The sequence below is a fragment of the Microchirus variegatus genome (assembly GCF_963457635.1).
Source record: "Microchirus variegatus genome assembly, chromosome: 23".
Classification (NCBI taxonomy): Eukaryota; Metazoa; Chordata; class Actinopteri; order Pleuronectiformes; family Soleidae; genus Microchirus; species Microchirus variegatus.
Window position 1 is genome coordinate 4498214 of NC_139824.1, and position 17007 is coordinate 4515220.

The 17007-nt window shown below is 39.0% G+C and overlaps 1 protein-coding gene across 1 annotated transcript in view; it reads left to right on the forward strand.

Annotated features, from left to right (window-relative positions):
- The window catches only part of dnah6 (dynein, axonemal, heavy chain 6), a gene marked incomplete at both ends in the record, with an annotated part of 52522 nt that overhangs the window by 12083 nt on the left and 23432 nt on the right, over positions 1 to 17007 (forward strand). The window contains 24 exons of the mRNA XM_083909310.1: positions 51 to 231; positions 324 to 420; positions 735 to 963; positions 1505 to 1669; positions 2035 to 2145; positions 2295 to 2420; positions 2547 to 2702; positions 2935 to 3096; positions 4555 to 4692; positions 5057 to 5224; positions 5316 to 5464; positions 6633 to 6740; positions 6875 to 7001; positions 7572 to 7784; positions 7862 to 8083; positions 8247 to 8369; positions 9676 to 9858; positions 10440 to 10583; positions 11601 to 11822; positions 12370 to 12517; positions 12897 to 13054; positions 14423 to 14554; positions 14760 to 14931; positions 16827 to 16973. Coding sequence (XP_083765436.1) covers positions 51 to 231; positions 324 to 420; positions 735 to 963; positions 1505 to 1669; positions 2035 to 2145; positions 2295 to 2420; positions 2547 to 2702; positions 2935 to 3096; positions 4555 to 4692; positions 5057 to 5224; positions 5316 to 5464; positions 6633 to 6740; positions 6875 to 7001; positions 7572 to 7784; positions 7862 to 8083; positions 8247 to 8369; positions 9676 to 9858; positions 10440 to 10583; positions 11601 to 11822; positions 12370 to 12517; positions 12897 to 13054; positions 14423 to 14554; positions 14760 to 14931; positions 16827 to 16973 — 3781 coding nt within the window. The remainder of the gene's footprint in view (positions 1 to 50; positions 232 to 323; positions 421 to 734; positions 964 to 1504; positions 1670 to 2034; positions 2146 to 2294; positions 2421 to 2546; positions 2703 to 2934; positions 3097 to 4554; positions 4693 to 5056; positions 5225 to 5315; positions 5465 to 6632; positions 6741 to 6874; positions 7002 to 7571; positions 7785 to 7861; positions 8084 to 8246; positions 8370 to 9675; positions 9859 to 10439; positions 10584 to 11600; positions 11823 to 12369; positions 12518 to 12896; positions 13055 to 14422; positions 14555 to 14759; positions 14932 to 16826; positions 16974 to 17007) is intronic.

Below are 17007 nucleotides of genomic sequence, written 5' to 3' on the forward strand. Positions count from 1 at the left end.
CTTACATCGTCTCTTGTTTCCCGCTGCCCCTTCTCACCCGTCCTTGACAGGATGAGTGGCTCATATGCCAAAGGAGCTGGCTGTACCTGGAAAGTATTTTCTTAGCTGCAGACATCAAGAGGCAGCTGCCTGCAGAGTCGAAGATGTTTCTTAAGGTGGACAAATCCTGGAAGGAGATCATGGCAAGGGTCAAGAAGAGGCCCAATGCCCTTAATGCTGCCACTCAGCCTGGTCGGTGGTATTTTGAGATGAAATAGCTCAAAAAAGACATGTTAACTGGATGTCGATGGCAACATACATTCATGATGTTCTGTCTTATGCAGATCTGTTGGAGACTTTTCAGCACAACAATGTTCTTCTGGATGAGATCCAGAAGTGCCTGGAAGCCTACCTTGAATCCAAGAGAGTCATCTTCCCCAGGTACACACATGCTTTGTTTGTCACATAATTAGGCAAACCTGGATGGAGTGTGTCAAGAGGGACATGGCCTCACCACCTCACGTGGACCCACGCAGCAGTACACTCTAATACTGGATACTACTACTAGAAAAGCAGATTTCATTTTAATTAAATGTTTTTCTTGCTTTCTCATTTGAGATTTAGTGTAAAAGTATTATAACATAATATCCCCTTGACAGATTACCAGCTGTTAATCTAAACATCTTCTCCCAGTGAGCACTGAGTGATGAACACTGAGACTGCTTTGATAATCATCCTGTATCTGTCCCCTGCAGGTTCTACTTCTTATCTAATGATGAGCTGCTAAAGATCTTGGCCCAGACAAGAAACCCTCAGGCTGTGCAGCCACACCTCAGGAAGTGTTTTGATGCTATTACCCAGCTGGAGTTTGCTTTGCTGCCTAAAGAGCCTGCTGGTGCTACAGGACCAGCACGCAGTGCCGGAGAACAGGAGAACATATACAGCAAAGATATCCTGTATATGATCTCTCCTGAGGGAGAGAAGGTCAGGTTTTTAGTAACCTTTACACTTTTGTTCGTCACGCTGTCTGATTGTGGTTTACTGCCTCTGCTGTTCTCCAGTTTCAGTTCTTGCCAGGAATGTAAGAGAGAGTGAGAAGGAAGGAAAAACATTATATGTCACACTATCTTTCTTATCAATGTACTAACCGTAATAGTTTTTCCACTCGTCTGTTTTTTCGATTGATTTTTTTTTTTTTGTTAATATTTGGTTTGACATAATGACACAAAACTGTAAGCTGCTGATTCTGCTTGTCCTGTTTTTCACCACAAATACCCAGTGGTGTCTCACTTAGTAATTAGGACCACTGCAATCACTGTGGTAAATGTGTGTTTGATGTCTAGATTTCTACAACAACTGTGTCGGACATGAGCACAGTCAGTTCAGACCACAAGAGGTTATTATTATTAATCTTAGAAGAAAAAAGGTTGAATATGAATAATAATTAGTAGCAATTCACAAAAAAAATAAAACGTCATATCACGTCATGTTATTAATCTTAATCTTTGTTTGTGATTGAGTGTAGGTGGCTCTAACGAAAGGTCTAAAGGCACAAGGCAATGTGGAAGACTGGCTTTGCAAGGTGGAGGAGGCCATGTTCTCCTCACTGCGACGCCTCAGCAAGGCCGCCATCGCAGACTACCAGACCAAGTCCAGGGAGGAATGGGTGGTGGCTGGACATCCGTCTCAGGTAAACACACAAACAAACACTGTCATTTTCGTTTTTGGCTAATAAATTATACTTTCATTGTAGGATGTATGTATGTTCTTTACTGATACTTATATAGTGTAGAAAGTTTTAGAGATACATTGCATATATACATGTAAACTGAATATTAAAAAGCTTTACAAAGAAGGAAATAAAACATTACAATGCAATCAGATAAACAAATCAACAATGATGAATTTACATAATTAAATAATATACTATTTTCCTAACATTACAACCATACAGGCTGTATGGCAATTATTTGTCTGTTCACTTTCATAAACTTACAAGCTGTTTTATTGTTGTCGTATTGTGTATTAATGGAGGCATTTGTGTGTGTCCAACAGGTGGTGCTGACCATCTCACAGATGATGTGGTGCAGGGACATAGATGGTTGCCTCGAGGGAGACCATGACAGTTTTGCTGCCCTACAGGAATTCGAACTCACCAACATTGTTGTAATCCTCGCTTTTGACTAAAATGCTTTATTTTTTTTAATTAGCGTGAATAAATAAATGTACACTTTATTTGCCTTATTACCAGCTAATTTGAACATTAATTTAGTCTTTTAACTAAACAATGGTTGTGTGTTTTGTGTGTATTCCAGCGACTTAATTCCCTGGCAGCATTGGTACGAGGACAGCTTCCTACTTTACACCGCAATATTGTCACTGCCCTCATCACCATCGATGTCCATGCGAGAGACATTGTCACCGATCTCGTCAAGCAGAAGGTACAATAGTGCACTGATGCAAATGCACAATCACCATCATGTAGCTTGTGTTCTTGGCATGGTTTTGTATTTTCCAGGAGCTTACTGGGGATTTGTAACAATTGACTAAATCACTTTCTTTTGTAGGTTGACACCAGGTCCAACTTTGAATGGCAGAGACAGCTACGATACTACTGGGACTTGGATATGGACAACTGCGTTGCCAACATGGCTCTGTCCACTTACATTTATGGCTATGAATACCTCGGAGCTTGTCCACGGCTGGTCATCACACCACTTACAGTAACAAAGAATATAATCGCAATATAAATGCAAGCTTTGAAAATGGCATCAATAACAATATGCTTGTTCATTGAGATTGCACATAAACCCACAGAAATGTCCTATGAGACACAGAATACCGTGTGTTTATTGGTTATTTAATTTAATAATGTAATGTTTTGTTTCTGTTTGAATTGTCTCATCTGATTCCATCCCTCTCTTGTGTATTTTTTTCCTCTTCTCTAATGCTCAGGACCGTTGCTACCTGTGCCTGATGGGGGCTCTTCAGCTGGACTTAGGAGGTGCACCAGCTGGGCCAGCAGGGACAGGCAAAACAGAGACAACTAAAGACTTGGCCAAGGCACTGGCCATACAGTGTGTGGTCTTCAACTGCTCTGATGGGCTGGACTATAAGGTGTTCTAATTGATCATTTTAAAACTCTATATTGGTTCCATCACCTCACCAGCCATCATTCATGTTCAGCATTCTTTCATTCTCAATACCGCTCATCATCCTTTATGTAAGACAGCGAATGACCATTGAGAGCAAGCTCTCTTTTTTAAGGTTGCTCTGGAAAACATTACATATAAAATATTTATAAATTACATCTTAAAACAGGAAAAACTAAGATGATAAAGGGTTAACAAAACATAGTGAATACAATACACAAACGGGCAGGAAATAATTGAAGAATGCACACATGTTGACATACATTCTCACTGCTCTAGAATTTTAGATTTTATTTATTTTGTTTAAAGAACACTTTCTGCAGCTGTACTTGTTTGCCCTGTTTGAAATTGCTATGAAAGGCTGTTTCACTCTGACTGCACCTAATACATTACACCTTTAGATGGCACTATTGCAACAGAAACATCTGTCCTGTGTCAGCGGTATCACTGAAACGCTTCACTGACCCTTAATAGTGTTAAACAGAACCTCAATCAAGATCCAGACTTGATCGTTTTCATTGATGTTCCTGGAGTATTTTTTCTCAAAGCTTGTTCCATTGTTTGAAGAGTTTAAGTCAATTGTATGTTTCAAATGTTACTGTTTTACAGGTGTCATATTTGGCTCATAGTTGCCTGAAATATGTCTTTATTTAATTTCACCAATATTTTACTGAACGGTGAAATTTATGTAAATCAAACAAGGATTGAGTTGTTGTCTCTGTTTGTGCTCGTCATTCCCTTTTGATTTATCATTATTTTCACCCGACAAACACAAAAATACACTGTATTTTATTCAGAATTATGAATCATAAATTCTATGTGAAAGCATACTACGCATTTTATAAGAAATTGGGATTGGATTGTGACCGTGACATTGAGTTGCAGTGTGAATTTCTATTTAATGTTAAACAGTGCTGTGTCTTGCAGTGCAATGAGATCGGCGTCAACACAGCTGAAAGCACATACTGACGAGCCAGCTGGAAAGCCATTCTCTCTATGTCTGCTGTAGTTAGTAATTGATATAAGACGTGAAGAGCTCGACAGGGCTTTGATTTAATCAGGCCTGCAGCATAGTCTTCTCTAGGTTTATGTATTAATGCTTTGGCCATGTTGAACTGTCTTTGCAACATTTAGCATCATGGTCTATGAGTTATTAAAGTCCATGTGTCTTCCGGTACATCACAGGGAAGAGTGTTACTAACCACTTTGCCAAATTTGAATGATTAAGAAAAAGTTGCCAAGTGAAAATTAGGTTTCAAATCACGTACAGTTCAGCAACTTTCTGCTTGTAGATGCTTTGAGCGTGCCCTCTGGAGGAGCTGAGCACACACACACACAAACACATACTGACCTGCACGCCTTAGTCAGGCCTTTATCAGTGGCCTGAGTGTGATTTCTAATCACTTGCATTTCTGTATTCCAGATGATGGGTCGCTTCTTCAGTGGACTTGCTCAGTCAGGAGCCTGGTGTTGTTTTGATGAATTCAACCGAATCGACATTGAAGTGTTGTCTGTGATCGCCCAGCAGCTCATTACCATACGGAATGCAAAAGCTGCTAAGGTATCCCTGCATTAACACACACTCAAACGCTTACTAGGCATTGTTCACAAGACACATGCATAACATTGATGCAAACATTTTGCCTTATAGATCTCGAGAGTTAGTCCAGTTTGTAGCTTCAGAGGGAAAAACACAATCTTTAACTTTATTTATCCTCTGTTATTTTTCATTAAAAACAAATAAGCTTTCACCTACAGCATGTGATTTGCTACAAGCCCATATGCTACTATATTTTCCATATGGTAGGTGGCAGAGTAGAGAACCCCAGGTGACATATACGCCACTGTCTCACCCATTTTACTCGATTTTGAAGATATTAAAGATGCTACACATTAACTGGAAAGCCGCTCTGTGTGTCATGCAGCTGTCAAGGTTTCGATTTGAGGGCCATGAGATCAAGCTTGTGATGACATGTGCAGCATTCATCACCATGAACCCAGGTTACGCTGGAAGAACAGAGCTACCTGACAACCTGAAGGCTCTCTTTAGACCCATAGCCATGATGGTGCCAAACTATGCACTTATTGCTGAGGTAACGGACTCTTCTATACATACACTATATATTACTTGCTGTATCTTCTCTCTATAAGACATCTTTGATTCCCTGGCATCTGTCATTCCAGGTGATTTTGTACTCAGAGGGATTTGAATCGAGTAAGACCCTAGCGAGGAAAATGACCCAGATGTACAAGCTGTGCTCCGAACAGCTGTCTCAGCAGGACCACTATGACTTTGGCATGAGGGCAGTCAAGTCTGTCCTGGTTATGGCTGGGTCAGTACCACACACACAAACACACACAGAGGTTTGTGCAGCTATTCTTCTGCGTTGACCTCCATTAATATGGACAGCCCCCCCCAAAAAAAACAAATGTTTCTGCAGTCGAGCTGCAACTGGAAGATGAACAAGCAATGATACTTGATATCCTGAACCTTCTCCTTTTCAACATCCCTCAGAATTAAGTTCTCACTTCTCATCTGTCATATTTGATTCTAGATCAGTGAGCAGATGGTCATGTTTAGTGTTGAACTCTCATATATACAAGAAACATTTTGAATACATGCACAAGTCAATATAAGTGAATACATACATGAATAAGCGATGAGTCAGAGAACAGTTGGTAAAAGTATCTGACTTTGGAAATGCTCTAATACTTTATTGTTGTAATTAAGATGGATAAAAGAAAATAGCTGTGCTTCATTTAGGCACTCATTTCACTGTGTCGTTTGAAGAACAAAATGAAGGAGACAAAATTGGAGACAGCACAAACACAGTGGTTCCTCGTATGCGTGGGTGCATGAATTGATTTAAATAGGTGCTGTGGACCGCATGTAGTGAAAGTCATCCTTTGGCCTCAGCTTAGCTCAGCTAAGTGTTGTAATTGTCTTGAGATTCAATGTCTATTTTTGCTTAGATATTACTCATCTGAGTCTGTTCCTTCCAGGCAAAGCACACATTCATTACCTCCTGCCATAAGTGCCTGTTGCAGTATTGAATATTCAGATCATGTTGGCTGCTTTTTATCTGTATTACACCGATGTTTGTAATAGGTCTTTCCACTAATTGCTTTACCCATTATTACATAGATGTTACCATATTTACTTAATTGAGATGCAATAACTACCTTTGAAGAGCTGGCTGTGTTGTGACCTCCCAAGTTAAGTCCATTTTCTTTTTAAATTGCCTCTGGATTTTCTAATTATCCTTGATATTTTAAGGCAATTATCGGAAATACAATGCTGAACAACATGTAAATTGAAAACTGATGCATCTCCTGCTGAATATATAAATAAATAAGCGCACGTCCAGAGGAAGGGAAAATAACACACTGCCAGGTTTTTTATTTTTATATTGCATCGTAATTATATGTAAATTATCATGACTAACATATGGGCTTGACATCCATGCAATTTGTAGTGTACCATTGTGTGTTTATTGTTAGGTCTCTAAAGAGAGATAATCCCCATCTCAGTGAAGATGTGGTTCTTATCAGAGCGCTGAGAGATTCCAACCTGCCGAAGTTCCTCATTGATGATGCTGTGCTGTTTGGGTGAGGCCTTCGAACATTTTTAAGAGGAAATATATCTTCCTCGTGTACATATACTGAAATATAATATTACATTGTGTCTTGTTCTTTGTGTTGTTATATGTCTAAACTGTTGTGTATTTTGTGTACCCCTGCAGTGGTATCCTGTCAGACCTGTTCCCTGGTGTGTGCATCCCTGAGCATGACTATGGCGTACTACACTCCACCATCTTGGAGTCTCTGCTTAAGCGGAATCTCCAGCCACTGGATAGCATGATCAAAAAGGTACAATGCTAGTGGGAAACGTAATTGATATTCTTGATTTATTAATTAGTGAATATATCTTGCATTTGTAAAACATTTTGAATGCATATAATAATAAATCATATGTTGTTTGCGGCAAAATATAACGGCTTAATCAGGTTTTAGAAATAGTTGGATATTTACTGATAACCATATACTTTTTTCATACATTCACAGCAGCAACATTGTTCAAAAAGGCTGTACAATTTTCCATTTACAAATGTAAACAATCATTTGCTGTATTCTGCGAGCAACGGGGCACAGAAATAATTAAATATTGCCAACCTTATTATTGAAAGTGTTGGTTGATTTTCTTACTTGGTCTCTATTTCTATTCAGTCTTGACGTTATAGTTGCATTTGGTCCACTTTTGGGATCTGTATGATTAATGCCTCGATACCACCACCACACACGCATTAGATGTGAACAGAAATATTTTCTATGGTTTGTTTTATTAATAAAGCCAAGCAATGTTTGGACAATCTGAATCATTGGATCAGCTGTGACACATCTTTTATTTTTCCCCTTCATTCTATGTCTTTATGTGATCAGGTGATCCAGCTCTATGAGACGATGTTAGTGCGTCACGGTGTGATGTTAGTAGGGCCTACAGGTGGCGGTAAAACCACTGTCTACACCATCCTGGCAGAGACTCTGGAGACCCTCCATCGCACGGGACACAAGGCAAACAACTCTTTCTATCAGCCTGTCAGGACCTATGTCCTCAACCCTAAATCTGTCACAATGGGAGAGCTCTACGGAGAGGTACTACAGATATGAGAGTAGATGATATCACAAATTCTTCACTAGTTTTGCTACATATATTTCCATTAACTCCAAAGGTTAACCCTTTGACACTGGAGTGGCGTGACGGACTAATGGCACTGAGCGTCCGTGAGGCAGTCAGTGACACCACTGACGACCACAAGTGGGTGATCTGCGATGGGCCGGTTGATGCCCTGTGGATTGAGAACATGAACACTGTGCTGGATGACAACAAGATGCTCTGTTTAGCCAACAGTGAGAGAATCAAACTGACTTCATCCATACATATGGTGTTTGAGGTTAGTACTGAACACATCGTGTTGTACAGAAAGTAACATTTTCACTGCTTCATATGCTTGGGTATGCCAGTAAATTAGAGTTCTACAACTCCTTTAATGCACCTCATATGTCCAAGTATTATTGATTATGTCAAGGTTTTTTTTTTTTTTTTTCGGTTTTTAGGTGCAAGACTTAGCCGTAGCGTCTCCAGCCACAGTCAGTCGCTGTGGGATGGTATACATTGATCCTGATGAGCTCAAATGGATGCCCTATGTCCAGACATGGATCAGTGGTCTTGGAGAAAAGGTTTTTCTTACTGTTATACAAAATTATATTGTTTCTATAGTTTTTTTGTACAGAACCTCATACAAAATGGTGCACAAGCATGGTCATTGTAACAGAGGGGGTCAGTAGCGCTAAACCTTTAGTGCTAAAACAGTTATATTGTATGTGTGGTCCCACAGGTCATATGTCAAAGCATATTGCTGCATACACTCACTGACCACTGAAGCATCAGGAGTGGCACCTGGTGCATACCTTTGTTTTGAACTGCTATTGCAGCCCTGAATAAATGAAATTGTCTATTCCTTTTGGCACAAGCAACCATGCCATTTTCAAAGTCACCAAAATCACCTTTCTTCTCCATTATGATGATGAACTCTAGCAGCAACTCATCTACACCATATCTACACGTCTGAGTGCACTGAGTTGCTGATATGTGATTGGCTTGTTAGATATTCCCATTAACAAGCAGTTGAACTGGTGTACCTAATAAAGTGGCCGGTGAGTGTATATGGATTAGTTGTATCCAGTTTTCTCCCTGAGCAATGTTCTACTGCATTCTTAATCACAGTTCAACTTACAGGCATCAAACACACATAAATGTAATTTACTCTATTTCACTGACCAATAAAGGTTCATCTGTCCCCATCAATGGTCTTGATGGGACTCGGTTCTCTTTTCTGTTAAACTCTGGCTAACTCTGGTGCGTTGGTTTATACGGTAATGTCCCTTTTCCGACATTACACGAACTTCAATATCAGCATAAACTTAAATGGCAGCACATCACATCAAACTTTATGGCTCGCAAAATTAGCCAGGAGCTTTTTAGTTTCAGCGAGAGAGGGTCATCCCTGCTGTCAACTTTTAATTGTCTTTCTCTTGTTGTGTATTGCTCTCTGTCTCGATATGTAATTGGCTCAGGTTACGCTTTTTGTTGACATTACAAATACCTGGTAATATTTAAGCGATTTATTTCTTGTGTGTTGTCTGCTTTCTGATATTTTCTCTCCACATAACCTCACACATTTGAGTAATTTAATATATGCATTACTCCATACTTCAAGTATGTGTTGTGCTTCATTGGGGATAGCTTTGACTATACACCTCAGTGTAATATTTAGAGTTAATTGATAAGATTTTTCAATTCACTATGCTTTGATTTCTGCTTAGTTCAGGGAGTCAGTTTTTCCTTGCCTATTCAGGCCCATATTAAATATTTTCTTTGTCCAGTAGAGTTGTAGAGTAGAGTTGTTCAAGTCATCAGTGTGTGTACCTGTTATGATTTTTGAGGCATCATCATCTCTTTTGTTTCCTTCACTGTCTGCTTCAGCTCCCAGACCCAGTGTGCACATACTTGCTGGAGCTGTTTGAGCAGTATGTTGAGAAGGGTCTCCAGTTTGTGCTGAAGCATTGTGCCCAAGTGATTCGCCAGGTGGAAATCAGTAAAGTCACTACACTGTGCTTCCTGTTGGAGGCACTGTTGCTGGGCCAAGGAGGACCAAACCTCAACATGGTAAAATCAAAGTGTTACTGTCACAAGTCTGTTTCCGTTAATGACCCCCTGTTAGTGCACATCATGGCTTGTCAATTAGAGCAAGTGTTATGGGTAAGGTGTGATGAGAAAGGAAAAATGTCCATTACAGCACAGTAATGGTACTGGTGTTGTTATAATTTTCTAATAGGGACAACATCATGCATCGTAATACCATGTCATTTTACCATAATCCATGTAATAGCTTGGGTATAACAATGAAATGTGCATGGGACATAAAAGAGGATTAGTTTCAACTTTATAATCAATTCTGAATTCAAATGATCATTTTCATGTTTCATTACCAACTATTACCTAGATTTGTTTTTGGTAATTACATGGTATAACAGCAGTAGTATGTGATAATTACCATACTATTACCATTGTTTATACCAAGGTCAAAATAGCATTAGAAATAAGATCCTGTTAAAATATGTATAAAAATATTAGTAACTATTAATATTACCAAACTGTAGGTTATAATTTAAGGATACACAGATCTGCACTATTACTTATGGACTTTGTTTGTTTCTCCTCTTCTCTTGTATTCATGTAAATGTCAGGATTCCAAGGTCCTCAACAGCGTATTATGCCAGACCTTTGTGTTTTGTTACATATGGGCAGTTGGTGGAAACCTGCCCAGTTCTCACTGGGATACTTTTGACTCATTTGTGAGGGAGCAGTTTGAAGACAACAGCCTGGCTAAGGTATTTGCACATGCACACATACCCACAGAAACATACAGGAACAGATGTACCACATGACAGGGTTTTTGCTACATATAAGAACATCAGCAATCACCACATACTTTCCTTACTCCTGCATGAAGACAGAATGTCTCAATGTGCCTCACGTTTCCAGTTGTCGCCGTTTAACTATTCTCTGCCACTCGGCACAGTTTGTTCCATTTTCTAACATGACGGCTGGTATTAGCATGTGAAAAGGCCTGAAGGTTAGCTCATATCATATATTACACCAAAGTAATTTAGACAGTGGATGTATCTAGCTGGAGCACATCTTCTCTGAAAAAGGGTTTTCTACTCTTTTATATCAGTCAGTCAGGTGATGAAGACATTAAGAAACAATAGATTACAAAAGAATACATTTCTGCCATTGTTCATTGTATGTCTTTATTCTACCTTGCCAACAATAGAGAAATGTGAATAATGGGTTACTGAATGGGGGAAATAATTTTTGTTTGTGAAGAATGAGGTGCAGAAAACATCAAATATCATGGTTTTTTCAACTTAACACAAAATGGAAAGCTAACTATTTGAGGGGTTTGACATTGCTGGCAGTAGCAGCAGATGACTGAGATAATTTCCTACAAACTGAGGCAGAACACAGCAGGGTATGAAAATGGCTCACTTTTCTGAAGGTGGAGCAAGCGGATGAGAGGTTCATGGTGGCAGAGTATGATATGGAGCATCCCACGTACTGTATTTCCACATCTGTTCATCCATCTGTGCAAAAGAACCCAGTGTTTGTTGTTTATGACATCAGAAAATCTGTGTGGGTGTGTTCATCTTTTTTGGGTGTTTACTGTTAAAATTAAAGCCAGTGCACTCAAATCCAAGTTTTGACAATCCACACAAAACACTTAATAACAGAGGAACATTTGTTTCCTTAATCCTAGATTTCTTTAAACTGAGTACAGTCTAATGTTGACAGGCACTATCAAAAATGTTTGTTTTAATTTATCTGCATTCATGTGTTCTGTGTAGCTCCCAAAGCTTGGCACCGTGTGGAGCATGTACATGAACTTTGACCGCAAGCAATTGGAGTCATGGGAGAAGATAATCCCTTCATTTAGGTACAACAAAGAGCAGCCATTTTTTGAGATGCTGGTTCCCACCACAGACACGGTTCGCTATGGATACTTGATGGAGAAGCTGCTCTCTGTTGGGCGTCCTGTGCTCTTCGCTGGAGACACTGGGGTGGGGAAGGTAGGTTTTCCTGGACCGCTACAACAGTATAGTATTTGATGACTCATGGATGCATATGATTTCACAGGATAATTTAGCTGCAGTGCTCGTTGATATTTGCTCACCGTAGTCCTTTTGAAGACACTACTGGTCGCTTGGATGATGGTCAGTAGAGGGGAGTTTTGTATTCAGCCACAAACAATTAATAGTAAACAAGGAACAACAAGAATAGTCATAAGTGGAAACAATACAACATTTGGTTAGAAGATAAAGCAAGAAAAAGCTCCGGAAAAGATGGATCACTCCTGAAAATACTTTGATTTCGAATGTGTAAATGATTGCTCTTATGTGAACTTCTGTATCTCAACACCCTTAAACTACAAAAAAAATGTTGTATATGCCAAAATCACAAAATTATGTACTAACTGCAACTATTTAGATAAAATTATATGTATAAAATATTCATCATTTTCAACTCATAAGAGACTCTTGTGCTGTGATGCCTTTTTTATTGTGAAATTATATGTAATCTGTAACAACAGTTTTGAATGTGTCTTCGTCCTTGCAGTCTGTGGTGGCTCGGGACCTTCTCAACAGTATCCAGGAGGAGGCAGGATACCTTCCCGTCTACATCAGCTTCTCCGCTCAGACCTCGTCTGCCTGCACACAAGAGATCATTGAGTCCAAGCTGGAAAAAAAGAGGAAAAACCTCCTGGGTATGACATCTTTATATCACCTGCATAATGTGGTTGACAGCAGTGACACTTCAGGCTTATTTGTTGCAGCAGTGCATGTTTATTATGCATCATTTCATGTATCTTTCACGTGAGAGGCAAGTCATATTACAGCACGCTTTCAAAGATTTTTGTTGCTCGCACCCCCAAACCATATATGGTTCATATAGTTGCATTTCAATACATTCATCCATATGCTGCAATTACGGATTGATGTTACAGCAAATGAGAGTATGTGTAAGACCACAGTTTGTTGTTGTCCTTCACTTTTCCCACTTCCTTCCATATCATCCAATCACACATCCATCCGTTGACCCTCTTCTTCCTGTCTCTTCACCCTCATCCCCCTTGCTCCCTGTAGGTGCCCCCAGTAACAAGAAGGTGGTGGTCTTTGTAGATGACCTAAATATGCCCAAGCTGGACAGTTATGGCTCTCAGCCGCCCATAGAGCTCCTGCGACAGTTCCAAGACTTTTCAGGCTTCTATGACAGAAACAAGTTCTTTTGGAAGGAGATCCAGGTACATAGCTGATAAAAATGAGCTGGTTTGTCATGGGTCTGTGACAATGCATGTGCATTAGGCTGGTTTTAGCTGCTGGTGTTTGTCTGTTTTATAAATGAGCAAAACGCCTACAGTCTAATAATTAATAATGCATAAGAGTTTCCTGTAAGTTTAACAAAATGGACAGACCTTCAGGGATGCTGCAGGTGGCTATTGACACTACCTGTTATTAAGCCCGGATAACTGTAAATAACTGTAAAAAGTCTGATGAATTGTTTCTAATTCTTCAGATGATAAACAGAGAAGACGCAGCCTGCATAAAAGAGAGTTCTGGAATTATTAAAGCAGCACAAACAAAACAATTTTGCCGTTACTTTCAGCCTTTGTGCTAAGTCATATACTCGCTGTAGTTTACTTTTAGAGGGATAAGTATTGATGTTCTTGTAAGTCCCTTTTTGTGTTTGGGCTTTGTTTTCTGTTAAGTCAGTGTAAATATACTGTTGCTTTTTTGTTTTTACACAGTCAGCTTCAGCTTTATTTGTCTTTTAGCACGAGTTTTAATGAACACTGTCTGTTTCTGAAAGAAACCCATTCATCTCATGTGCCTGAGTTTTTACAATATGCAGTTAGAGAATCTTCCCAGCCTTAATTTGTGCCGTACACACACACACACACACACACACACACACACACACACACACACACACACACACACACACACACACACACACACACACACACACACACACACACACACACACATACACACACACACTGATTTCCCATTAGACTTTATGGATCCTTGTGGGTAATACTGTATACAATTAGGCAACGTCATCATGTTCATGAGAAACCATACATTTATTTGGTTAATCTTGTGTTCTGACACACAACATCATACTGTATATATATATATACACGTATAATATACGTGTATATACAGTATACATATATACATATACATATTATGTATATGTATATATGTATATATATATATATGTATATATATGTTTTACCAGGACTGAATATCTGGAATCTGGAAAAAAATAAAGTAAAGCAACTACCTTAATTAGTATACCTGTTTTGTCATTCACCTTTACCAGATCATGCATTATTAAATGATTGTTTTAGTCCTCATATACCACATATCAACATGTGAGTTCTATGAGTTCAGTGCAGCAAGTGACAATCCACAGTTATTTTCGACACCTGACCGCTGTACCTGTGTACATCCCACTTTCACTGCCAACATACGTAGTATGGCTTAATTTTTCTCTTAACAAACAGAAAACATGTAAGCTGAATAGTAGAAACACGTTTTACCCTCCTCTGTTTCAATTTTAACAGTATCCCGCCTTCAGAATCTCTATCCCTCCTTTCCTACAGGACATGACCATTGCAGCAGCCTGTGCTCCTCCAGGAGGAGGACGCAACCCTGTAACCCCCAGATTCATCCGCCACTTCAGCATGCTGTGTCTGCCCACACCCTCAGAGCACTGCCTCAAGCAAATCTTCAAAGTAAGGATACCTGTACACCCAAACACTCACATACAGCAATATATGAAAAGAATTGGTCTGAGTTGTTTTGTGGGGTTTTACAGCTTTTAAAGCTCAAATGCTAGCGCTCTAGCTCTCTCACTCATTTCTCCATTTCACTCCACTCCTTCAGTATTCTTTAATCACACTTAAACTCGAACCCTTTTCTTTCCCAACTTTCCTCCAGGCTATACTGAATGGTTTCCTCAGTGACTTTTCTCAAGCGGTGAAGGACTGTGCTGCACAGATTGTGGATGCTGCTGTGGAGATTTACAACCGTTTAAGCGTGGACCTGCTCCCCACTCCAGCTAAGTCCCACTATGTCTTCAACCTCAGAGACCTCTCCAAGTGTGTCCAAGGTAAGATCCAAGGAATAAATTACACTGGGTTACAAACAAAAAAAGAATGTAACTGAATTAGGACAATTTTGCACCGCTGAATCCAAAAATGACATCCCTGTTTCTCAATCAGGTCAGCAGGTTTTTATGCTAATTTGATTTCGAAAAAAACGATCTTCTGACTAAATTGATTACATTTTTGTGATATGATCAGTTGATTTTCGTTAATATTTCTCATCAAAAAAAGGTTGTGGGAGAAATAAAAATAGGTTTTCTAACGGATTCCTGTTAGGCACAATGGTGTATTCACTGCAGATGTAGCAGAATACATCAGGCTTAATTTTCAAGATCTTCTAGTCAAAGCCATTTCATTCACTTTTAATATATATATATATACATTTATATATATATACATGTATATATATATATATATATATATATATATATATATATATATATATATAAACAATTTGTCATAAATTGGCACATGCAAAATCTTTAGAATTTGTTAATTGCAAGAAATATAAAATAATTTTGCATCACATGGTGTGAAAAATACCTGTACATGTAAACAAAAACGTTAAAACCAATGTGATTTTTGGATTCAACACATCAAAATTATCCTTAATCAGCTAAAAAAAAACCTTAAAACAATAAATTTGGTGTTAACCAGTGTTATATGCCCCAGTCATTCTAAGTTTTAACACACACACACAGGACTCACATCACAGGCTCACGTAGGGGATGATATTACTCACCTAGTACTCTGCAGTCAGAGTTATTTGCAGTCTCATGAGTTGTAAAAATGCTGTGGATGAAAAGGTTGATATAAATTGAGTGAGATGAAGGAAAACATGCTCACAATTGAAATACAGGGAGCGCAGGCATATATTTTGTATAACACCACAAACCTAAATTTGGATTTGCTGAAAGAGACAAATACCGATAGTGAATAAATCTTCAGAGCATGAGATGCGGCTCCAGTTTATCTCATCATGGCACATTAGCAGCATTTATAAGCCCTATCTCAGCTTCATGTTCACAAATTATCTGCCCCATCAGCCCCCCTGTCTCTTTCCCCTTACTCATTCACTTCTCTTAGCCAGCAGGCATCATCAGAGCACGTGATGAACTGATGTGGCTTCGACCACTGTTTTCTACACACTACAGAGTGCTCAAACACCCACTGCCCCTTAGCAATATATACAGCACTGTTGGTGAGGGGATAATCAACCAGCACGTCCATTTGATATCATATCACATTTGCATTCAGATTTATTCATAACCATTAACAGCAAAAACTTTTCATATACATTGATTCCCACACATCTATATGTTTTAATTTAGATTTCTTAACTTTTTTAATGCAAAGACCTCATAGGTGTACACTGTCTTGTTATTTTATTTTGTTTGGAATTTTTTAATTATATAGTACTAAGAGATCCGGTGTGTAGTGTATATATTGCTCACAAAAATTGCATGATTCATTTTTGTTTTAAGTTTTATAATCAGCATTTCATGTGCACTTTAGGCAAAGCCCTTGCTTTACTTAGGGCAGAGTCTTGTGCCACTGTGTCTCTATGGCAGCCTGAACAGTTGTTAGCTTTACACCCATATAATCAATACATGAATCAGCAAAGATGGATGAATGAACAGAATATATGAGAGTTGTTAAAGTGTGTTTACATTGTTTCATTGACGCAAAAAGGCCACAGAAAGTTCCCCCAACACACTTGGGAAAGGGAAGTATGGGCAGAACAGTCCTCTGTTGCACACTCCATTTTCTCCATTTGATGTCACTAATTCTCAAACACTGGACCTTCAAGAAATAATGGAGAAGTAATGTGTAATTCATGTATATTTTACTTAAATAAAAAGAAAACCCACATTCCTTATGCCCCTCTCTTGATTTGCAGGCATATTGCAGTGTGAGCCGAATCAAGTGAGAGATAAGAACCAGATCTTCCGTCTCTTCTGCCACGAGTGTCAGCGCGTCTTCCACGATCGACTCATTAACAACCAAGATAAAACCTATTTCAATACCATCGTCTGCGAGATGGCGAGTAAGAAAAAGTCATTTTTTTGCTGAAAAGTATA